Source organism: Homarus americanus, unplaced genomic scaffold (assembly GCF_018991925.1).
Source record: "Homarus americanus isolate GMGI-L3 unplaced genomic scaffold, GMGI_Hamer_2.0 scaffold40248, whole genome shotgun sequence".
Lineage (NCBI taxonomy): Eukaryota > Metazoa > Arthropoda > Malacostraca > Decapoda > Nephropidae > Homarus > Homarus americanus.
In genome coordinates, this window is record NW_024712526.1 from 5,948,076 (window position 1) to 5,972,128 (window position 24,053).

The window sequence follows — 24,053 nt, forward strand, 5'->3', positions numbered from 1 at the left end:
TTTCTTATGTTCTTATAATTTAGTGTGTGTGTGTGTGTGTGTGTGCACAATATTAAAAACACGACAATTAAATTTTAATGACAATTTTTATACTTAGGGTAAGGAAAGGTGAACTTGGGCCAGGTGATTCGATAGTGGATGAGATTGTTGAAAAGTCTAGGTAACTCAGCGCCTCCATCAGTGACTAAGAGTAAGAGCCAGCCTCCACCCTCCCCAGCGCTTGTTTACCCAGCTGGTGCGGTCACAGTTACAATGCAGTATAGCAGTGTAATAAGGTGTGACTACGTATTTACAACCATACACACACGAAGAATTTTTAGAGGACAATAATACTGATATCTGTGTGAGGGAGCTGTATAGATCCCATTATTAATGCACTGCGAGATACTAGTGGACATGATAGAAGCCTTCAACATGATACAAGGTACAATTATCAAGTTGGGTCAACCACTGTGACCACTTGACAACACTAACACAAGTCATAGTTTTAAGCTTTTCAGTACACGTCCAAACACTAAAAGCTGAGACAAAACATCCCCCTGAGCAGTTGGTCTTGTCTACAAATATGATGATCTTCGAGAAAAGACTAGACACGCAGTCGGCAGATCAAGATGCCATGTTCCATTATAAAGCCTTGAATCTATGTTGTAATAGAGCTACTCACCCGTCCGCTTTGGTGTGGAATGACGTCAGGAACAGACAAGGAGCTGAATATCCTGAAGAGTAATAAGTAAAATGATTAAGTATAACGTAGGATCCGCGAGAGAGAGAGAGAGAGAGAGAGAGAGAGAGAGAGAGAGAGAGAGAGAGAGAGAGAGAGAGAGAGAGAATCGGTTCAGCCACCATAGCCGCTTTCTGTAACCGGAAGTGTTCCTCATGATGCCAGGAAATACACCCTCTGTTGCTGTTGCCTACACCCACCCTATCCCCTACACCTTCGATACACCATCATCTTCCCTTACACCCACCATTCTACACCCACGGTCATCTTTCACCTGAGTATTTTTTTTCCGACGATTTTCTAAGGAAGTAACAGTCTGGAATATTTTTCTAGCTATTCAGTTTGGCCATATTTGATTGGTAGTAAAATTTGTATACGAATTATTAAATGGCAGTGGAACATTAACTCAGCACAATTTAATATCCAAATGTATAGTAACAGTAGTGAACACAATAAACGCACTTAGTCACTGGAAGTGACGCACTATGGCACAATAACTCACTAGTCATATAATGTTATCTGTTATTTTCCGTATTATACGGATTGCAGTCCCATGTCGCACAAAGAACATGGCGAGTCAATTCCAAAAATAAAAAAATAAACACTATCTGGCAACTCTTTCAATGAGTGTATAAAACAAACAAATTTTCGGACAGATCAGATCAGATCATTCCCAGCAAGCTTTGGGAGTATTTGTGCTGAAGAATTATTGGAATTTTTACACGACGAATTTCATAGCTTCTGCAGGATATTTGTAACTTCTGGAAGGACAGCATAATTATCTTCTGCCGGAGCATTCTCAGCTGAGTGGGTAATATATTGATTTGAAGATGAGGAATTGTGCATGTGTCTTCGGGTAAAAAAAAAAATAATATGTTTGCCTTTGTCTTACGATAGAAATTTTAATTTAGGGCTTGCATTCCTTGTTGTGTAAATTAATTTCGACCAGTAATTTTTAGGGTATTTGTGCTTATCATCAGCAATAGATGAAGTGGGCTCTCGTGGACATAGCTCACAAGTGTTTTCGTATTAATTATCTTATTTCTACTGGCAATAGTACAGTGGGTAAGTTGTACCACCATGGCGTTACTATAAGTGTTCAAACGGACTTAAACACTAATATATACAAGTGACAATTGTTGATTACAATTTTTTATATATTAGAGAAAATGAAATCAGGCATATCAATACTAAACAAAAGATTAAAATTATATATTTCACTTTTTTTTTACTTCCCCGGTTGATTCTCTCCCCTCCAAAGGAAGTATCTTTGGGTTCTCTCAGTAGAAGGCACTTGTGAATCTATAGAACGCTGCACGCTCCTGTTTACGGGCAAGAATGTGAGAACAATTCTGTAAATTTTAAAATAAATGTATTGTGCAGAACGTACGAGTTCAGCAGACCTGTGAAACGACACAAGCAGATCACGTGTTAAAATTGGCAAATACCGTGAACCTCGTCGACCGTTGTCCATCTACGGCTACGCCCCACACACGGAGAGCCAATTAAAATGGGAGGTTAAACATAGGCAAACAACACATAATTTAGGAAACCCACACAAAAAACGCGTGGGACTACAAAATACATCAACAACGTTCTTTTGTAATATAATTTCTATTGATCAGTAGCACACCCGAAGTACAGTATGATAACACATGCAAGTACAGATATTATAGCAGTGACTCGATGACCAATACACCGTCATTAATACTGGGTTTAGATAATTGTGTTGTCATGCAGTCCTGTACATATTCATTTAAGATATTGTTTATTATTTAGGAGTTCAGTGTAAATTCGTGGATAGTACAGCATGTCTATACCATTATGGAATCATTAGTACTGTACATGCTAGACATACCCAGCTCAGTCTGTTTCTTCAATTAACCTTTACATCCTCTCCGATAAGGGAGTATAATAAGTTCACCTACTGGAGATAATGTTCTTGCATTTTTAGTGGAAATACTGTATATGCCCTCATGTTGTGGGAATATATTTGTATCTCCACTAAAATGCAAGAACGTTCTTTCCTTCGACCATGCTCGATGCTGCCTCTCTGCTGGGTTTTGTGGTTTACAAAATACAGTTCAGGATGCAGTTTACAAAAAGTATGCGTTGTAGTACAGAATGTAGTTTCACCATCCGGTTGACTTTTTTAACACGGTTTTGCTTCACAGCTGCAAAAATATCCTATACTTCCGCTTGCGTTACCTGCGTCCTCTCCCAAACCTGAGTCAGCACCTGCGTGTGATAGCCTTATCAATAATTGTAAACAACTACATTCACATATGGATGAAAGTAGCAACCACAATTTAATAATTTAATACTAAAATAACATAATCCAACATTGTTTGCCTTTTTGAAGCGATTATGGGCCAGTGTTTGAGGGGCTAATAACTTTTTAATTTCTACGGGCCCTTTTGCTGTGTACAGAAGGAAGTTGATGCTACACAAAAGCTGCCTCGTGGATAAGATAATGGAGAACAAATTTGGGATGCTGGTGCGGATGTATAGTTAGGGGTTAGAGGTGATATGAGACATTATATTGAGGTATCGATGTGAGTTGTTTGTTTTACAATATCACACTGCGCCGCTTCACAAGTGTAAAAGGAAAGTGTTTGAAAATTACTTGCTGGTCCTTATAGCTATGAATATTAACAGCTGACTTGAATGTGTATTGAATCTGTACCCGCCATTTCTTTTTATAATGCCTCCTGTCATAAAACGATTTTCTTTGGAGCAAAATTATAACGGCATATTAGCTGTTTTAGTGAGGCGAACTTAGTCGAGAAGAGTGCGCTACCATACCAGTGAGTGTTTAATCACTCTATACATTGAGGGTGCGTTAACTGCCTTCCCTCGTCTCACATTGTCCCACCATTTTTTTTTCAATGACATTCTAAGTGCGGAAACGTAGGGATTACTGTTAGAGCGCCATTAACACACTCCACTACTGTTGCACCACAATAACGCTTCCTATTGCCCACTATACTCCAACAGGGACCAAGATGATCTTCCTGGTGGTGTTGGTGACCGCCCTACTGACGGTGGCGGCCGCCCACCCTCACCCCATGGATCTACACGGTGCGTATTATACAGGTACTCCCTTTGCTATGAGACTAACACGTGTACCCGACTTACGAACAAGGTACAAATTAGCCTTCTTATAATGTAGCCCCCAGTTTTTGTCAGCTTTGTTATGTGTAGTCTCATTAGTGTCAGCCCTCTTATATGTAGCCTCCTGTTATTGTCAACCCTCTTATATGTAGCCCCCTGTGTTATTGTTAACCCTCTTATATGTAGCCCCCTGTGTTATTGTTAACCTTCTTATATGTAGCCTCCTGTTATTGTTAACCCTCTTATATGTAGCCCCCTGTGTTATTGTTAACCCTCTTATATGTAGCCTCCTGTTATTGTTAACCCTCTTATATGTAGCCTCCTGTATATTGTCAACCCTCTTATACAACCCTCTTATATGTAGCCTCCTGTTATTGTTAACCCTCTTATATGTAGCCCCTTGTTATTGTTAACCCTCTTATATGTAGCCCCCTGTGTTATTGTTAACCCTCTTATATGTAGCCCCTTGTTATTGTCAACCCTCTTATATGTAGCCCCCTGTGTTTTTGTCAACCCTCTTATATGTAGCCTCGTAAATCACAACTGAAGCACATGCCAGTTTTGATGACGGCAGCACTGTAACTTTAACACTCACATACCATTAGAACACTTAACCATATCGACTAATTACCACTACTAACTACGTTCCACCGCCGCTAATGAACCCCCCCCACCCTCTACCACCCCTCCAGGAGAATGTATGGCTATGAGGACTCAGCATGAAGGTCGGCAGATGTTTGGGGTACCCATGCCCAACTGTCTCAAAGGGATCCAACCCCCGAAGAGCCACATCAACACCATGAAACAGTGTGCCATTATGGTAAGGTCCTGACATCTTATAATCCAGCCTACCTCAACACGTTTATAGTTTTTTGGGGGGAAATTCTATGATATATCGGAACATTTCATTTTTTGGGCATCACAATATTGCTATCTAGAATATTATCTCCCCTAACAAAGAAATAAGAGAAGATATATAATTTGAATTTGTATCCTGTAATAAAAACGAATTGCTATCTTTAGATATAGGTAAGCTAGTGTCCTCCCCTACGGACTTAAAGAAACCTAAGAGAAGATATATAATTTGAATTTGTATCCTGTAATAAAAACGAACCTTGCTTTCCGTCCCGCAGATCAAGAAGAAAGTCATCATGGTTCAGAAAGAGAGATTGTTGTCTTTGAGCTTCGATATGGAAGGTAAGCTCAGGCGAGTGTCCGAGATCCCATGTACGGGAAAAAAATAAGTGTGGCAAAACGGATCTTAAAGTCTCGCTAAAACCTAACTTAACCTTATCATACCTAACCTAACCTATGAAATGTCTAATGTTTTATTACGACTTCGAAGGAAATAATTTGTACATGTTGACGATCAATTCTTCATTGTATACTATAGACCTTACGTTTGGTTATACATTTCTGAATCCTACTTAGACTATACTGGTACTATACGTTTCCTGGACAGGGATGATGGGCATGGTGAAGGAGGCGCTGAGTGAGTGCCTGGTGGAGAAGATGGAGCTGGTGGGGGAGGATGACGCCCTCAACATCACCAAAATTCTTCAGACAGTTTCCGAGATCAGCCACCATTTTATTACCCTAAAACAATAGGAGTAATAGGTATAGAAATAGTGGTACTTGGCTGTAAGAGTAATTTAAGTAGTAGTAATAGTGTAGTAGTTGTAGTAGTAGTAACAGTCAGTAGTAGTAGTAAAAGTAGTACAGTAGTAGTAGTAACAGTATTACAGTAGTAGTAGTACTAATTGTAGCATCAGGAGGAGGTTCTGTTGACCATCCTTTTCTCTGTCGTTTCAGGTGATGTACATGAAGGTGGTTGTCGCGTCCTGTGCCTCCAAAACCACCGGCGACAACACAACAGAGGTGAGGTCACGTCTACGTCAGGTTAGGTGGAAAACCAATAACATTACAGGAGGTCAGATGAGAAAATAAGAATAAGGGGAACTATTAACCCATACTATATATTTTTTTTTATAGGCAGCCCTGTTTACACCCAGCCCTTAACACTCGAATGTCTATCCAACCTATATTTGAAACGTCCCAGCGAGTTCGAGTCAATGACGATGTTAGTTTATTTGTTCCACTAATGCACAACTCTTTCCCAACCAATGTTAAGTACCTTAGTTAAATCACCTTAATTTAATCTCATCTTTCATTTATACGTTTGGATCATATATCAAATATCACCCTTCACTCTAGTACGGTGACCAAATCTGAATCGAATAATCCAAGTGTAGTCTCATTAAAGCAAGGTGTAGTTGTAAAGTTAAACTCAGGTAATTAATTAAAGGTGAGGAAAGGTTAGGTATTATCGTGTCCAGTTAAGGGTGATATATATAACTATGGGTCATAATTATGTCATAAGGTTCATATATTGTGTAGTTACGGGTTAGAGAAGGTTAGGTCAGATAATGAAGCCATGAAAACAATATACCAGGTCTGAATTGGTCAAAGGTTACGTCGAAAGGATAGAAGATTGATAAAGTGATAAAGTTCAAAGATTACACACTACAGACAATAAAGGTCAACTTAATGAATAGAAAGTTCAAATAAGATAAAATGTATTTCTTGTTTTCGATGATTTAGGAGTTTTCGTGGTTCTTGTGGAATAAATTTGACTTCTAGTTTAATTTTCAATATTGTGATTTTTTTTTCTCGATTTTTCTCATTCTCTTCTGTATTTTTCTTTCTCTTTATGTGTCTTAACCCCGTGAGTGAACCATCAGTTGTGTGTGTGTGTGTGCTTTGAATCTCTCTCTCTCTCTCTCTCTCTCTCTCTCTCTCTCTCTCTCTCTCTCTCTCTCTCTCTCTCTCTCTCTCTCTCCTCATCAGGTGAAATAAGCTGGGTTGCCTGATCTTCACGTGATCCCTTTCAATTTCAGCACTTCATGAACCTGATGGACTGTGTGCGCGAGGAGATGATAAAGTTCTGTGAAAATCGTGACTCCATGCTCAAGATAGCGCTCCACAGTTTCACCGAGGCTTCTGTGTGTTCCCCTGTCCAAGTTCCCCCTGAGGTGAGTTCTCCTGTCTGTCCGTTTGTCTGGTTAGTCTTTGTCATTCTCTCTGGGGTATATTATTCACATTATTATTTTTCTCATATATATAGTTCTTTATGAGTATATTAACTAGCCTATTGGTGTAAAATTACTTATCTACTATCAATATATTAAAATAAATTCCTCCATGGGTATACACTAATCATTGTTATATTGACGATTTCAAGATTATGGTTTTTTTTAGTCTCAAAGAATTATTAACATTTGTAGCCGCTGATGTACTGCAAGGAATGTGCCAAGGAGCTGGGAATTGGCGGCTTCGTTTGTGGTACGTAGTGGTGAGCTAAGGGGGGAGGGGTGGGGGGGTGAGAGAAGGAGTGTAGTGGTGAAGGTTGAAATGTACAATATATAGATCAATTGAGAAATGCATGAATTTAGATACAAACTGTATAAATTTAAAGATATAAGCTTGATAGATTGAAATATATAGAAAACAGAGAACAATTAGAAAAGAATGAGGAAAGAGACACATGTATAGTAGTCACATTAAGACAATAAGCACTCACTACGCCCACATATCCAACAGGAAGTGAGGAGGATGAGGAAGAAGGAATCAGAAAGCACGGTGGCCACTTGAGATGGGAAGAGGAGGAGGAAGAAGTAAGTATTTCCTTCGTTATTATTTGTATTAATCTGTTGATATATAATGAATCAGCAACCATTTTTATTCACATATTAAACAGCATTTTTTTCTGTGTGGTCTGCTTATATAGTGTCGTAATACTGAACACAAAAGGTTCATAGCAAAAATAAAAGAACGTACCTCCCGCCCGAATGGCTAGTATGCTAAGTAGTGACATGATAAAAAAAGGCCAAACAAATATGGATAGGCTTTACATATTTCCTCCCTCCAGTATTAAATTTCTGTGGTTTGTCATGCTTTCACTATCTGCATATTCAACTGACTGTGACTGTGGACTGGCGAAATAAAACATATGCCAGTCATTCTTGAGGACTTTTTCAACTCCTGAAAAATTAAGTAATTTTCCTGGTGAAAACTCCACTGTTACGGCAATTAAAAAAAAAACTTATATGACCCCTCAATAAGCTCCTCTCCTTCCGGTGCTCAAGGTAGTATTCCCACACCCCCAGCAGGAGTGGGCTGTACGTCTATGCACCAGCGAGAAAATGGGCTGGTATAACGCGAGTGACAAAACCTTCGACTTCGAGGCTATGGGTAACACCATTGCTAATTTCGATGGTTGGCAAGACATTCCAGAGGTGAGTTTAACTGAATATTTATACATTTGTGGCTGCGTGAGTCATATGATTGCTTATGTTTATTTGTCACTTGTAATGTCTTTGTGTATATGTGACTTGAGGTTCTCTGTGTGTAAATGCGTTCATGCTTGGGAATTCATGATTATTTGTATATACAGTAATTATATTCGCATGTGTTGGTATATACAATTGTATGTATATAAATGTATTCATATGTTCGAGTATACATTAGTGTATATGTGTTCGTCTCTATATACGTCTACAACCGTGTACTCACCATCACACACTGGCAGACTCTGGGGAATGTGACGAAAGCGATCGTGGAGTGTGTGCCGCAGGAGGAGGGAAGCATGGAGGTGCAGGCAATGCTCTGGACCTCCTGCTTCCTCCCCAGGTACTTCGACAGCTGCGGCTTCAAGAGTGAGTACCAAGCTTCTCCCGCCTCCATGTATATATATAAGTTAATTATGTGTTCTTAATCCTTCATCAGGTAGTGAATCATTTAGAGTTTTTGGGTGTACCTGAACGTTAGCCTTGGCGAGTTAGCAATGAAATTTAGTTTTAGTGAGAATGTTACGTAGAATGAATTTCGGGTATCAATTATCTCTTGATTGTGTTTGTTGTGTAATAACCGAAAGTGATTATATTAGATAGATGACCTAATTATTAGACACCTTGACATTTCTTTTGATGATTATACACCCTAACGCACCTTGGGGGGTTGTTAGGGTATTTTAATGATCAGTTGAAATAAGCCATGGTGTCTAATATTCAGGTGATATGATAAACTTATACAATGTAAAGGAATTAACACCTTAGAGGGCAGCCCTACACTTAGTACACACACATACACAACGTCTTTAAGAGTCTCCTCCTCGGTACCTACAGGTAATCTGACGAGGCTGTTCTTCCCCGGGTTTGGGAGGAACATTATGAGGGAGATGAGCAAAGTTGCGAGGAAGTTCATAGGCCTGGGGGAGGAGTACCTGGGCTTCGATGACGATGAAGATGACTTGGACGCCGAGATGGTGGACGGTAAGTGGTCATTGTGTTTATAAAGTCCCTTGATGTTTGTCTTTACTCCACTTTATTTACACGTTGGACTTTATTTCCACACTGGACTTTATTTCCACGTTGGACTTTATTTATATGACTCCATGGCAGCTTATACTGACGTGGTTTTGTGTGTTCTTATTTAGCGGGCTTGTTGGCTGGTTCACCGGAGGAGGAAGAGGGTGCTGGGCTACTGGAGGAGGAGGAGGAGGAGGGTGACGGAGAGACCATGACAGCAGATAGCCAGGAACCTCAGCCTATGTCTGCCCCGATGAAAGTAAGACATGGTGGTGGTCATCACTGTCTTGTTTAGTTTCTTATTTTGAAATAATGTAATGTGTGTGTGTGTGATATCAGTAGTGTGTAAATTTTGAAGCCTGGTGTGGTTCATTGAATAGGTATATACATTCGCGTATTTGAGAGAGAGAGAGAGAGAGAGAGAGATTCGCGTATTTTAGAGAACGAAAGAGAGATTTGCGTATTTTAGAGAGATTCACATACTGTATTTATATTCCAGCAGGGTGAGAAAGCAGATGAAAATTCCAATGAGAAATCCACTGAGAACTCCGAGGGTGAGGACACATCGACGGAGGTTACGTCTGAGAACACCACCACCAAACCTCCTTCCACTTAATATAATGGACAAACCCAACTCCTGGTCATGGAAACTCAAGCCCTCAGTCCAACCAAGGCTATCCTAAGTTCGGTCCAACTTAAATCATCTTAAGCCCGGCCAACTTGAATCATCCTCAGCCCGGCCAACCTAGACGATCCTAAGTTCGGTCCAACCTACACCATTCTACGTTCGGTCCAACCTAAACCATCCTAAGCCCAGCCTACCTAAACCATCCTAAGCCCAGCCTACCTAAACCATCCTAAGCCCAGCCTACCTAAACCATCCTAAGCCCGGCCATCCTAAACCATCTAAGCCCGGCCATCCTAAACCATCCTGAGCCCGGCCATCCTAAGTCTGGTACAGCTTATAGCCAAGTTGGGAGAATAAAAAATATCAGTACGGAAAGGAGAAGAAATTAACAGGAAGAATTAAAAATATCAACAGAAAAAATCATCGGCAAATAAAAATCGGTATAAGGAAAGAAAAGAGAAGTAGGCGTCAGAAATAAACCTCCTCCATCCGTCTCCCTGCCTTCAGTGGCGCCAGAAACAGCTGTGACCTGAATACACGATAAATAAACCAAGACTGAGTTAATATAGTAATTGAATTAGTTTGAGTATTATTTTTATATTTCTAAAATTTCATGTTGTGGAAGATGTTTATTATTCACTGAAATCCTTCCACTTTAGTTATGCAATGAGCTTCAGGAATGTAAGAATGCCATCAAAGTGTTTATACAATATGTTAAGGGACTTTTTATATGTGGCTTCAGCATATATAAGTAAACTAAACCCACATAGACCTAGAATTAGCTTACTAACAAGGGGAGTGAGTGAGTATTCAGGGATGAATCGACCAAAAGGGACCGTTCCAGCCCATCGCCAATATTAACTTGAATGAAGAATGTAAATCAAATGTATTTCAAAGGTGATTTATATACAGTACAGTAGTGTATACATATTGATAAATTAACCGAGCAGAGAAAAGTTGGAGAGGCCTTGGTCAGCCTGATGGTCGATACGTCCTTGGTAGGATTAGTGTTACGTACTGTACTGTACTGTCCATTATTCATAACTATCCGTAAAGTATATATCCTATCTAGGCATATTAAATAGTACGTTACTTTAGATACATCAATTCTTTTCCAAACTATTCAATACACCTACCCTATAAAATGTTCAGCTAAGTATTAAAGGTGGTAGATGTATTAAATAAATTCAGCGCTGGTGAGACTAATAATTCCTGATGGAGAGTTGAATAATAAATTTGAGTTGTGACAAATTGAACACCAGCAATAGCTCACAGATGTTGGCAAATATTATAGAAATTTATCGTCAAAAGTAGAAAGTTTTGTATCGTGTTATCTGTTAATAATTAATTTGACCCATTAAAGCACTGCATTAGAAACTCCAATCTTGTTAATAGTGATCCTGAAAATATAAACTACACAATATACAGCAGTAAGTTAATACCTTATATCGCGATTATCAAAGAATGAAATATTAAAAAAAGTAACTGGTCTTTTTTTTTGGGCAACGCGTCTAAATTTATTATACTTTACTCTATTAAATACTTATTCAAAATGAACTTCAAATTACCAAATCAGAGATATCTTTATTAATCCATTTCTAAATGTCATGAAAATTTAAGGAAAACTCATAAAACTAATTGTCCTAATCTGGGTGTACTTCATCAGTTGGGGGATAGATAATCTTCAGGTGATCCCAGTAATATATTATGCTATCAACCAACACATTTCCTTCATTGATTAATAGATGTTACCAGAACCATTTATATGCAGGTGTTAAGCATCAGGTTTGTAGTTAATAAAAAAGTCATGTGTCCGTCATCGGCAAAACATTGGTTCACTTTCTCTGTGCCGGTAGGCCTATACTAGACGGAAGACCATGCCAGAACGTCAGCCCTGGCCTAGATGGCCCCGAGCCAGCGCCCTCTTTAGGGCTTCATATTGATCGTATGACCTAGTTACGGTTCCTTATGGTTCAAGGTGCAACTCTACAGTATGTGTTAAGAGGAAGGAGATGTAACAGTTTCATAATGCTGCAAACTTGGTAAATAAAGCTCCTGTTGCATAATCCGTAAGCTTTTTCAATAACCCCCCCATATTTTGAAATTAATTACTCTATTATTAATGTTGAAGAACGCATATTCTTTTTGATGCAGAAACCTCTTAAAATATTAGTCGATGAGTTCCGTAGAGTAGGCAATAACAGAGGCGGTGCTGGGTCGGTGACGTCACAGAAATGGGGGTCTACTTTAGTGACGTAGCAATGGTGGGCGGAGCGTAACGGGATCTCGCTGCTTAGTAACAACAGCGTACGCCACTACTCTCCCAACTACCGCCCGACACCCAACTGGTGCTCCTCAACCAAGTAAGTTCTCTTATGTAATAACCTTATTGATTTACCTATTAATTTATAACGTTATAGTTGATAGTGATTCATAGTTGCCTCATTTCTTCGACTAGGAGCACTAGACTGACTGAAGCAATTATGGTTCGTGAAACGTGTGTTGAAAACTCTTAATTTGAAATTCCTAATTATGTTCACAATATGATGAAGAATTCACTATCGTATATTGAACAGGTAGGGATTTCAAGGGGGTCTGGTTAAATAATTAGCCTCATAACACAGCTCATGAGACTTCCCTACTTGAATGTGTCTGTAAAGATTTAAGACTCACTTGTCTGTAAAGATTTAAGACTCACTTGTCTGTAAAGATTTAAGACTCACTTTCATTGATACTTTCGGACGCCTTCACGACTCAAAATACAGACGAACGCTTGACTCCACCAGAACCTGATAAATAATGTGTACGCATAGTCATAAAAGTAATACTCACGTTAGCCTAAAGATTGTATTACAAGTTTAAGCAGTTATGTTAAACTATTCAATGATGATTAGAGTATAGTGAGGTAGATAACGATGGTAGTTTAGGGGGGGGGAGTGGTGTAATAAAGAGTTGGAGAAGGATAGAACACAATAATTTCTCACCACACGACGCTGGGTCTAGCCTAGTGTGTATCATGTTCCCGCAACCTCCCTGACACCTACACCCGACACGAGGATATTATGTTCTTTCCTGGAGTGGGAACTGGTTGTCTTTAGTCATGAGTGTGACGCCCTTTCTCGTTCCTCCTGTACCCAAAATAATCTCAGTGCGTCTCTTGCAATACCATCACACTACCTTGTTTCAAGCAGTCTGAACTCTTGTGAGAAACTCTGCATCTTTTCATTAACTTTTGCTTGTAAAGAGATGGCAGGTACTCCCCCCTCCCCAGGCGAGAGTTTGACGAAGGTGGTCTCCCCTGACATATTAGTGACGCCCTTAACTTGTTGCAGAATGTCTGACGAACAACCCGCCGCATCTGTCGAGACTGAGGTTGCGCCCGCGTGCCCAGAGACCAACAACGCCTTCACACTGTGGTAAGTATTCACCATCACAAGTTTATTCCTTGACGAGAAAACCCGGCAGCCAAGTTCTTCTCATACGATTTTAAACGACGGACCGAGAACAATTGTTATCACCTTAATCCTACTCTTATGGCCCAGGCCAAGAATAAAGTCTCAGAATGAAGTAATTTACTACAAGTGTTCATTTCCGAGCCGTAAAAGTGTTAGACGATGAACTTATAGATATAGATCAAGGAACGTGGACAATGTTTACAGTGAACAGTGTACCGTACATCCACGGCTTAACCACACGACCTGGAAAGCGTATTAAAAGAATAAGTGGATTTAACCAAACAATGAATCAGTCCTCCCTAACATATATCTCAAACAGTTGAATGTTGTTATACGTATAATGTTAATGAACTTTGTCAAGCTCTTAATTACGCCTCGAGACATAATTATATTCCTAAACGTATTCTAAGTAGCTTGGTGAAATACAATATTTATTTGAAGGACAGGCAATATTTTTTAAGTTTTTATATGGGGAGTTTTAACCTTTTTTAGTCTGGGGGTAAAGACAAAAACCAGAGCGTATAAGTCGGCGGCTGTGACAATGAGGGAGGGGTGACGGGAAGCCTTATTGTGTGTCAAGGTTACGCCTCTGTGTATACCTAGGTCCATAAAAGAGATTTGGCTGTGAATGTGTACACCAAAAGTATTGTACAGTACTTTGGCAGAGTGGAGGTGTTCGTATTTCACTTTGGCTGTGTTTAACACCACCAACATACCAGCATTAGCTTGGTTACCCCCGCTCCCATCTTGTGTAATGACGCCTAATACAAATAAGGTAGACAATAGTGTTAAAGGAAACATTTAGAGTAACCTTATTTTATTTTTATATTTTATGAGTTACAACATAAAACATGCTCCTATGAACTCTTCCATCTCTAATACCTTCAAGGAAACTCCTAAAAATATTAAGGGACCCACAACCGTATTACTTACATCAGTGAACTTGTATACATCAACCTCTTTAAAGGGAAATAGTGAGGATTTCCTCTAAATTGTGCGGGGTGGCATCTCTGTGAGCCTGACGACAAGGACAGAAATACCTGCATGTGTGTCGTTAGTGCCGTGCTGTCGTGTATTGTATGGATGCCCAGTTTGTAATTTCAGTTGTGAAATTACCAAGACTTAGGTAAACAATTGACCGCCTTTTCTTCCTCAACTGTAAATTTACGTACCCATTTACAGGCGGATATCTATACATGATTACGTATAGAATTTTACGATGTGATATTTCTACATTGTCTTCAAATTAGTTGGCGATGGTGTACGAAATGCCCAACTCTTATAGAAGCTCCACAAGGCCCTCATGTTCTACCCTATCACCGCCCCCTCCCCCTCCGCCTCCCGGTGCCGGCGTGGTCGCTTACATAACCCCCACTGAGTGTGCGGTGTGCCAGCTCCCGCGATCAATATAAACTTCTCTCACGGCAGATAAGATTTTTGATCAGTTCACCACTACCTCGGTACTTATAGCGTGGCCAAGCAGTCTCAATGGTATTGTTATATTCTATTTTTGTTATAAACCAAGTAACATAATATCGTTTGACTATAAATCTTCTCCCAGCACTTACACGAGATATGGCGTATTCTTGCAGTGAGAGTACTGTACGTGCACGATTATTTCTCCGCCAAATACTTCTTACAGCTATTTTGTGCTAGTATACTTTATTTGGAAGAGCGGTTGTTGGCAGTTGGTGGTACTGGTGGAGGTAAGTGTTCATGTAGTGGCTGCAGGAGTAAAAAACATTCCTGACTTTGTACCTGCCATGAATTTATGAGTAGTGACTGCGTGTGTACTTGTCCACGACTGTGCACTTGTCCACGACTGTGCACTCGCCCATGAAATATGTATTTGTACCTGTTCATGACTGTGGGTACCGATGTCTGCCACTTAGATTTCCGTGTGTGCGTGACGTGCGAGTATGGGACATGACAACGATTTAAACACTGTAGAAGAGCACTGTCAGACTATGAGGGACCAGTGGTCTATATGTTTCCTCTGTACGCCTTACACTTTAGTTTATCCATGACTTTGAAATATCCAGAACATTGCCGCCATTCCTTTGCTCGAATACGCTGAATAGCTTCAAACATAAGTTGGATGCTTATTTGAGCAATAGGGGTTGGGTGTAAACGGGACTGCCCAGTATGGGCCAATAGGCCCGCTGCAGTTTCCTCCATTCTTATGTTCTTATATCGCCATAGACTTTATAAATGATGTATCGGAATGGAGAGCCTGCACATCAGTTAGGGATTCACTGCGCATGACATTGTGGATTTGGAGGATCATCTGCGTACGATTTAGGCCTATTCCGGACATGACTTAAGAAAATCTGCGCATGAATCATTGTGTTCGTAGTCCTGAGTAGGCTTATAACACATCTTAAAAATTTCGGGGGCCTTGTTTGGGCCCAGTAAGCATTATTGAAGGTCAAGGAGGAAAAATGAAGTTCAGGGAGCATAACGTTAATTCAACGAGCACAATCTAGGATTTTGAGCATAATTTAGGTTATCCCTGTACATGACGGTGTGTAAATGATCGTGGTGGGACAGCAGGAGAACTGGCACCTCCTCGCTGGGGTCGTCGTGACCTTGCCAGTCCCTTGGTTATGTAACACTGGTAGGGAGGACTAGTGGCGCCTGATACAGCAGCTTCAAGTCCACGCTGGCCTGCCTTAACCCTCCTCTCCCCGTTTGTGTGCGTGGGTGGTTATGTCGCAATGAATGACTGCTTGTGTGTGTAGTATATGCGTGTAGTAAATGCGTGCGGCAAGCGTGTTTGTACGTGCGTATAGTGTCTGTGTGCGTATGTTTGAGTATATCTACAGTATATTCCCATTTCAGTTTGTAGATACTAGGAGATTACAGTATATAAATTTCAATATTTATTCAAGTTATTTTACTCAGTGATATAATACTGTACTCGTTGGATTAATAAAATTTATTCCGGAAAATTAAGGACGATGTATCATTTAAAAGTTTTGTTTTAAGTTATTACACTGAGCAGACAATTTGTTATACAAAGAGGGCTTATTATTACATTCAATGGAATATTCCCTGATGTTTTAAGTTATTTTACCCAAAAGTAAAAATATCATTGGTACGCAATGAAACAAGGCGTTGAACCTAGAGTTTCATGTTGCACTTAGAATCGTACTCCCTAGGACCTCATCGTACCACTTTGACAGGGTCAGGATTCAAAACAATTCAGAGTTGTTGTTTTTGTCTTCTAACTGGTACAAACTGAACATAGAATGTCAGTGTAGTTTTCATGCAAATTTGGATGGATTTTTTTGTGATTCCGCGTAACCTTAAAGAATCCGGTCTCTGTCATTATGGGCCATTTCAAGGGTTCACGGGTGATGTAGTATTGTTGTTGAGCTTATGTGTATAGAGATGGTAACAGTGTATTTATGGGAACCAATATCACGAGTGCCATGTCATTTCAGGTGTGCAGTATGTTAAAGGTTCACAGTTGACACGATACCGGTGATTTTGGACACGTAAATACACTATCAAGGTTTCCTGTACATAAATAACTCGAAGACAGTAACATGCCACCTTTGAACCCGTAATGACTCCTTGAATTACCTTACTTATAACCACTAATTGCTTAAACCTTTCTCAGTTACTCTGACCCCAGGAAACAGTCATCAGTATTTTTTTATTCTGTACTTCAATCCATATTGTACACAAGAACAATACATAAATCTGATCTAAGCTGACTCACTCACTATGGCTGGCAATATCTATTAATAAATAAGTATCATGAGAGGCAGAGTACTGTGAACAACATGAACTCGCCTCCAGCCACACTCGAGCTGATGGTGTCTGGGCAAGGTTGAGTACGTGATGGAGGAAAGAGCCTGTTCCCCCACTGCGCTGCTCCCCTCACCCCTCTTTGTGCTCTTCACTATCACTGAGGTACTCGTAAGTACACTTTTTAGTGAACGCTCAGTACAAGTACACTGTCTCCGTTGTCAGTTCAGGGTTACCCAACTTAGAGAGAAAATTCTGTAAAATATGACAGGACCCAAGTTGCAAAGTATTGGTGTGTGACATATCGTCCGTTACTGATCACAACTCATTATACCGAGGGTTAACTTTTCTGAAGGTCTAATATAACCCTTGGACTAGTGGATTTTCGGAATATTGGATACTATTTTTAATCCTTTGAACTTAGCTGTCACCTTGTTTTATGGCCAAACTCCTCCAGTAATTATACTGCAACTATTTTATTTTCTGTTATAAAAGATATAGTAGTTCGGATTATAACTTCCTGTTATAGGAACTCGAGAAACGTGAGTAGATCATAATGAAAACGTTTTATGAACCGAATTTCATTAAACTTGTGATGACGAATTATCACTTTAGTACTAACAAAACTACAGGTTTCAAAGCTTCTAATGTTATCCAAATTATCCACAAGGAAGTGATGAAGAGATGGGGTTGGAAGTTGCAGCTTGAAGGTCACCACCATGAATATGTTAGCGGCGGCGGCGCGGGAGTTACGTAACGGCGCTGGCATGGCGGATGGAAGTAGGTTGTAGGGGCTGGGGCCAGCCCTTCTCTCAATATAAACATGCAGCAACGCCAGCGTAAACGTTTCCTGCGGCGACAGCGTCACCCCTCCACCTATATACTGTGGGCCAGCTATTTGGGTCTCGGCGCCATGGTGCAGGGGAGCTGACAAAACTTGGCCTTCTATGTAATTGATGATCAAGTAAGCTGTTGCTAGGAGACCAGATGTAGCAACCAGTCAGTTTGTGTTTTACCGTCATGAACACAGCTGAGGTGACCAGCCATCAGCACCACCCACTTATCTCCTATGAACTGGTTTGAAAATTACACTGCTTTCTTACGAACACTTAAAAGTGTGTTTTTAGCGCTATAGAAATATTTTAAGTATTTTGAAGTGATATTTACTGTGTTATTATCATAGTTACGGTGCGCAGTGTAAGTGGTATTGAAAATCTAAGTGATATAACGTTGACTGTAGTGTAGCCTATCTGCCAGCCGCCGGTAACAGATAACCGGTGTGGTAGACTCCACACCTGTCACCATGGGCATTAATTGTTACACAAAAGTAGAGGGCACATTACTCCCTAAGAGAAACACTCATGGTTGATGCTGACACTAGGTCTCTGGTGAATGGTGAAGGAGATACAGAACCAAATTTCAAACTTGCTGTGTGTTTTGTTAGTCATTCAGTGTCCCAGAGCTTCTTGGTTCATGTTGGCCATCAATTGCGATGAAGTCTGGACTATAAAATGATTTTTGGGGGGCGTGTGATCCTGACTTATAAGTTCTATGGTTAATAATTAAAAGGGCCTCGTCTTCTGCCTGCTGAACACCTCAAACAATATCTGTATAATGTTCCTGTTCGTTTTTCAGTAGTTTTGTTAAAATTACTGTATAATATTGTTTGTTCCATTCTTTCAATTTTGAAGATTTTCTATGTAAATCTTAAAAAGTACACACAAGACTTCACATATAAAATATAATTTGTTTGTTGCTTCTCCACAAAATGTTTGAGAGACGTGATCCTGATCCCCGTGACCGACACCAGTGAGCGAAGTTTTACCTGGTGTCGCTTGTGACCACCAGTCTAATTTGGCCGGACATTTAAGTTGGTTCCCAGCTTGGACTGGTTTTTTCTACGACTGAAGCTTCAGAAACCATACCAAGACTTTTCCTTTGTTTGATTATTATTCGGAGGGATCCTTAGAAACCCAGTGAGACCTTTTTTCTAGTCAGGTTTCTTCATGACCCCGGCAGATGAATGCTCTTTACAAGTTAGTAGAAGGTATACATAGATTTCTTACGTATCCTGTTCGCCAGTTGTCAGCTTGCTAATAAGTCGGTCAGTGCTCTGCTGCCCACTGTTGACAGGTACTACAGTATATAAGATTTTATAAAGGCATGTACGTGCTGGGATCGATTTTTCTCCTCACACATGGCCAGTTTCACCCGACGGTGTAAAAAATAGTCGTGGCGTTATCAGGGTTACTTCAGAGGCAGGAAACATTGTAATGTGAACGGTCAGGGCCGGTGGGTGAAGGCTGGTGGTAAGCCTAACCATGATCTAGTTAGATCATGAGCCAAACTAGCTATCAGCTGGCGGGGTACTCGGGTACAGCTACACCTGGCGGCCCAACTGAAAGTGAAAGCGTGTACAGTATTCAGAAACAACATTATAAGTACACTTATTTCTTATTAAGTTATTCAAATGTCAACGTACGGGTGTTGTCTATTATACCACGACTTTTCCTCATGGTAACTGTGTTGAACTGTACATGTCAAGGGTAAATAGTCTATTGGGCTTAGGTTTATTTCCATTGATTTAGGTGACATATTCTGTCACACCGATATCCTGGTGTCATATTTAGACAACAGGAAGTTAGGGACGAACGTCATCTAATTAATGGGTTCCATGTATCATCTAAAGTTTAGGCACTACAACATCATATTAGAACTCGTTTATATTACCCCTTCGTTTGTGTAATTTATTGAAAATGTCAATGAAAACGGGATCAGCTAAAATAGGTCATTGACTAAACTAAGCAGCACTACAAAAATCTAAATCCCTCGAGGAAAACCTCCAGTAATGTTGTCAAGTTAAGAAAGACAAGATCTGGACATAAAACAGTAAAAAGCGTATGTTTTGTTATGTCATGAATCACCTCGTGAGTTAGGATAATCCCGCCATGTACTGTACGTGTCAGTACAGGACCATGGATTCGTAGGATTGCTCAGTTGTGCGACGTTCATACTAACTTGTGGCTCGTGGAATAAACTTTTATCTTTCAAATCCACTTTACCTCATCTTACAGATAATTTTCTTAAGAGGCTTAACCCTGGGACCGTTAAAAGTGAACCTGGCAAATTTTCTGACGGGATGCATAAAACAAATTGAATGTCTTGAGAAGAAATTAAACCAACAGGCTAACAGACGACGGATAAATGGCTGGCTTAGATAAAGAACAAAACGTTTGGGCACATTTCACCCGATAATTAAACACCCTAACGCTACATGGGGTGGGGGGTCACCTCACTGACTGAACAAAAATTTCCTTAATTTTGTACTAGGGCAGGGGTTCTCAACCAGGGGGGAATTTCCCCCCTCAGGTTTTCAGGTGGGGGGGGGGGGAACTGATACTAATATGGAAAAAATAAAGGATTTTCAGTATTATATGCATATTATTTGGAATGCACTTTTTGAGGCAGACAATCTTGGAAAGGAGGGGGGAATGACATTCTGACATATGGTGAAAGGGGTGCATGGGGCAAACAAGGTTGAGAACCACTGTACTAGGGAATTATTTAACCTGGGAATGACGCACCCCTTGACCTATTTTTTTTTCTCGTGGGATAAAGGTGTAGTGGTGCAGGTGCATTATGTTCCACCCTCTGGATTAAGGACCATTATTACTACTGGTACAACTCTTTATCTCCCCTTATCTTATCAGTTGCCCGGCTTCATCACCAACTCTTACAGTGTCTAACCAGGAATGCATTTTGAACTATACGGTGTCTCGGAAAAAATTGTATACACACTGTTTTGCGTATTATCTAAAAATATCGTGTTAATGCTGGTATTGATTTAGAAATTTTGTCCTCACTTGTTGATGTGTACTGTCTCCTACAATTGAGGACAGTGTAATTGTAATTTAAGCATTCACGCGATCTCCACGAAAATCTGTAAGATATCTTTTAGAACCTGTTGAATCCCATATGAACAGTTCAAGATTTTATTGAAGAATATTATTAATAGATAAATTGCCATCAGACAATAGAAGTGTGTTAATTATCTTGTGATTAGTTTAACAGAATATGTAGTAATTTGGCTGCCAGCACCAGGTGAAATAAGGGTCCGGTATAACTATTAACTACACGGCTCATTTTTCAGCGTGACGGAGAATGGAGAGACCAACTGTGCGGCACTGTTGGAGGCCCACCAGGAGTGTCTCAAGAAGCTAGGTCTTCAAGGTTAAGGTGAGGGCCACTCGCTGCCTTAACAGTTTTAATTTAATACTCCCCAAAATACATACGGTAGAATGGAATAAAGCATAATTGTTTTAAATACAGAGGAGTTAGATTACATATATTTATTTTGTGGTTTGAAGAAGGATGAATGTCATATCCGCTAGCCAGAACTTTCCCGTATCCGCATATCACATCCATTCTCTAAACCGGAATACGATTAGTACAGTAGTTGTGCCGGTAACTAAGCTTAATGCTGGCAATTATTTAACGTAAGAACAAGAGTTTTCTGTGGCAATAATAAGCCTAAAACGTAACCTATCTGAGCATGAAGTTTATTATTATTATTATCAACGCAAAAACTTAAGTTTGCTAATATTTATGTAGTGATGGTATTAATCTTGTAAGTGATTTATGAAATATTTTATTACAAATATATAATATAGTTTTATTATGTTTCAGGTTGTTAATAAAGTTAATTGTGTTACAGGTGGTGTAGGAGCAGCCCGGGGTGATGGCTGGAGACCACTCCCGGTTTGGCCGTTGTTCCAGTCTTGCCTCGGATGACACTCTTGATCACCAGCAATTTTATAAATATATTTGTTAGTTTAGAGAAAATACTCTAACCCTTCCATTTATGACAATAAATAAATACACGGTAGGATCCTCCTCAAAGTCATGTATATTATGTTCCATATTAGTGAAATACAAAATAAACTTTCATTTGTTGAAAGTTGATGCACTAAACCATGGTAGAGCTCACGTGTTCTCCGTCAGGTACTACTGTAGGGACAGGTCTCAGTCCACGGTTATCCTACATTGTGTGGGGTCTATCCATAGGCCACATTCGTCCTGGGTTGTGATATGTCTTGTGTTGACACTTTAATTGCTTAGAAATAAAGAGGGATTTTTTTGTGGAGTATTATTCTTTCTCCTTAATTGTTTATGCTTTTCCCTAGCTGTTATCTTTAAATATCAGGGGACATATACCTACCATAGTCACTTAGATTTATACAAAAATTAAATAAGAATAACTTATAATGTGTAATTCGTACTTGAATTATTATCTGGATAACTAATTGTACTTATATATATATATATATATATATATATATATATATATATATATATATATATATATATATATATATATATATATATATATATATATATATATGTATATATATATATATATGTGTGTGTATTGATAAAATCACACAGGGAAAGGGGAAACAATGGAGAACCTTAGCTTCCGTCTTTATTCAAAACATCTCCAGAGGCAACTGAATTACAGAGACAGAGGGAGCTTATAAGAACATAAGAAAATAAGGAGTCTGCAATAGGCCGGTTGGCCTGTGCATGGCAGCTTCTGTCGAGAGTTACTACCACTCTCTATCATCCATGAATCTATCTAGCCTCCTTTTGAAACTTTCCAGAGTTCCCGCTTATACTACAAAGTTGCTAAGCTTGTTCCACTCGTCCACCACCCTATTTGTGAACCAGTTTCTTCCTATCTCCCACCTAAACTTATCCAACTTGAATCCGTTGCTCCGAGTCCTATCCTGCTCGGATATTATAAGAACTTTATCTATATCCCATTTATTGGTGTGCACAGGGTGACTTTACAAAACATTAGGTCAGGTCAAAAGTCATGACATCCACACAGCAAACACAACTTATGTTTGCTGTGTGTGGATTAGTGGATGTCTTGATTTTTGACCTGACCTCATGTTTTGTAAGGTCACCCTGTGTACATAAGCTCCCTCTGTCTCTGTAATCCAGTTGCCTCTGAAGATGTCTTGAATAAAGACGAAAGCTAAGGTGCTCCGTTGTTTCCCTTTTCCCGTGTGATTTTATCAAGATTTATCTTATCCACGTTTTCATTGTGGATCTACATGATATATATATATATATATATATATATATATATATATATATATATATATATATATATATATATATATATATATATATATTATGCAAGTAAATCACTGTAGGTGCGCGTGATCCAAGTACATGCTGATAACCACAAGAAAACACGAAGTTCTCAAGTGCTTTCGTGCAATTCACATCTTCAGGGGTGAGTACAGACTAAGGAGAAATACTTGACAAGGCTAATATATACAGCTAATAATATTAGCCTTGTCAAGTATTTATCCTTAGTCTGTACTCACCCCTGAAGATGACAACAGCCAATGACAACCATTACAGATATTCGAACAGTCATACTATAACGTCACCTAAACGCCGAACTGCATTGCCTTCCGTACGTGTTTGTGAGTAGTGTGCCACTGAGAGCTAGTGAGTAGTCTGAGCAAAACAAGATTCTGAAAAGCTTAAGAGTGAACGGGCATAATCTCAAAAGAGGAGCTTGGAATGTGAGGACATTATACAAGAAAGTAAGAAGTACTGTAGAAAGATGTTTGCAGGGAGATAAAAATATTGCAGTGTGACATTTTGTCAATAAGTAAAATAAGGCAGTTAGGTTCAAATAGCACAAGTGGAGATGAGCGTCACTTTACATAATTATACAAGCAGTTAAACGAATGAAAAATGAAGATCATCTTGTGGTACAGAAGTTGATAATTTTGTAGTGGGACCTTGGGCAGTCATACAAAGTTGTGTAAGTCAAATTTTATGTGAAACGCGTCGACTTGGTTATAATTCAAGCTTATGTACTGTACCACCAAATGACAAGGGGGAATATTTATAAAAACGAAGGAAGATCTAGTTTAACTGATGTATATTGGTAAAATTTTATTTTCGGGGTCATCCCTGTATTTATATAC

General features: G+C 39.5%; 2 protein-coding genes and 1 long non-coding RNA gene across 3 annotated transcripts; all 3 read left to right on the forward strand.

Annotated features, from left to right (window-relative positions):
• Positions 1-1,384: 1,384 nt before the first annotated feature.
• On the forward strand, positions 1,385-5,443 carry LOC121863484. The gene is made up of 5 exons (XM_042362160.1): positions 1,385-1,528; positions 3,719-3,802; positions 4,528-4,655; positions 4,969-5,032; positions 5,298-5,443. The coding sequence occupies exons 2-5, from the start codon at positions 3,727-3,729 to the stop codon at positions 5,441-5,443; spliced, it is 414 nt and encodes a 137-aa protein (XP_042218094.1). The 5' UTR covers positions 1,385-1,528; positions 3,719-3,726.
• A 174-nt stretch (positions 5,444-5,617) lies between these two features.
• Positions 5,618-11,212, forward strand: LOC121861398. Its single transcript, XM_042359077.1, has 9 exons — positions 5,618-5,713; positions 6,733-6,867; positions 7,120-7,177; positions 7,436-7,509; positions 8,002-8,130; positions 8,424-8,550; positions 9,019-9,165; positions 9,330-9,460; positions 9,701-11,212. The coding sequence occupies exons 1-9, from the start codon at positions 5,651-5,653 to the stop codon at positions 9,815-9,817; spliced, it is 981 nt and encodes a 326-aa protein (XP_042215011.1). The 5' UTR covers positions 5,618-5,650; the 3' UTR covers positions 9,818-11,212.
• Positions 11,213-12,086: 874 nt separating this feature from the next.
• LOC121861404 lies at positions 12,087-22,177 on the forward strand. Its single transcript, XR_006088019.1, has 4 exons — positions 12,087-12,192; positions 13,162-13,245; positions 21,191-21,276; positions 21,755-22,177. It is a non-coding gene; the product is annotated as an uncharacterized LOC121861404 (long non-coding RNA).
• Positions 22,178-24,053: the final 1,876 nt, after the last annotated feature.

Bases quoted from the DNA above. Each gene is read 5' to 3' on its own strand.
- LOC121863484 (XM_042362160.1), top strand. From the start codon at position 3,727: ATGATCTTCCTGGTGGTGTTGGTGACCGCCCTACTGACGGTGGCGGCC. The intron at 4,656-4,968 runs GTAAGGTCCTGA...TCCGTCCCGCAG, and splicing joins TGAAACAGTGTGCCATTATG to ATCAAGAAGAAAGTCATCAT. The intron at 5,033-5,297 runs GTAAGCTCAGGC...TTTCCTGGACAG, and splicing joins TTTGAGCTTCGATATGGAAG to GGATGATGGGCATGGTGAAG.
- LOC121861398 (XM_042359077.1), top strand. From the start codon at position 5,651: ATGTACATGAAGGTGGTTGTCGCGTCCTGTGCCTCCAAAACCACCGGC. The intron at 7,510-8,001 runs GTAAGTATTTCC...CCACACCCCCAG, and splicing joins GGGAAGAGGAGGAGGAAGAA to CAGGAGTGGGCTGTACGTCT. The intron at 8,131-8,423 runs GTGAGTTTAACT...ACACACTGGCAG, and splicing joins GTTGGCAAGACATTCCAGAG to ACTCTGGGGAATGTGACGAA.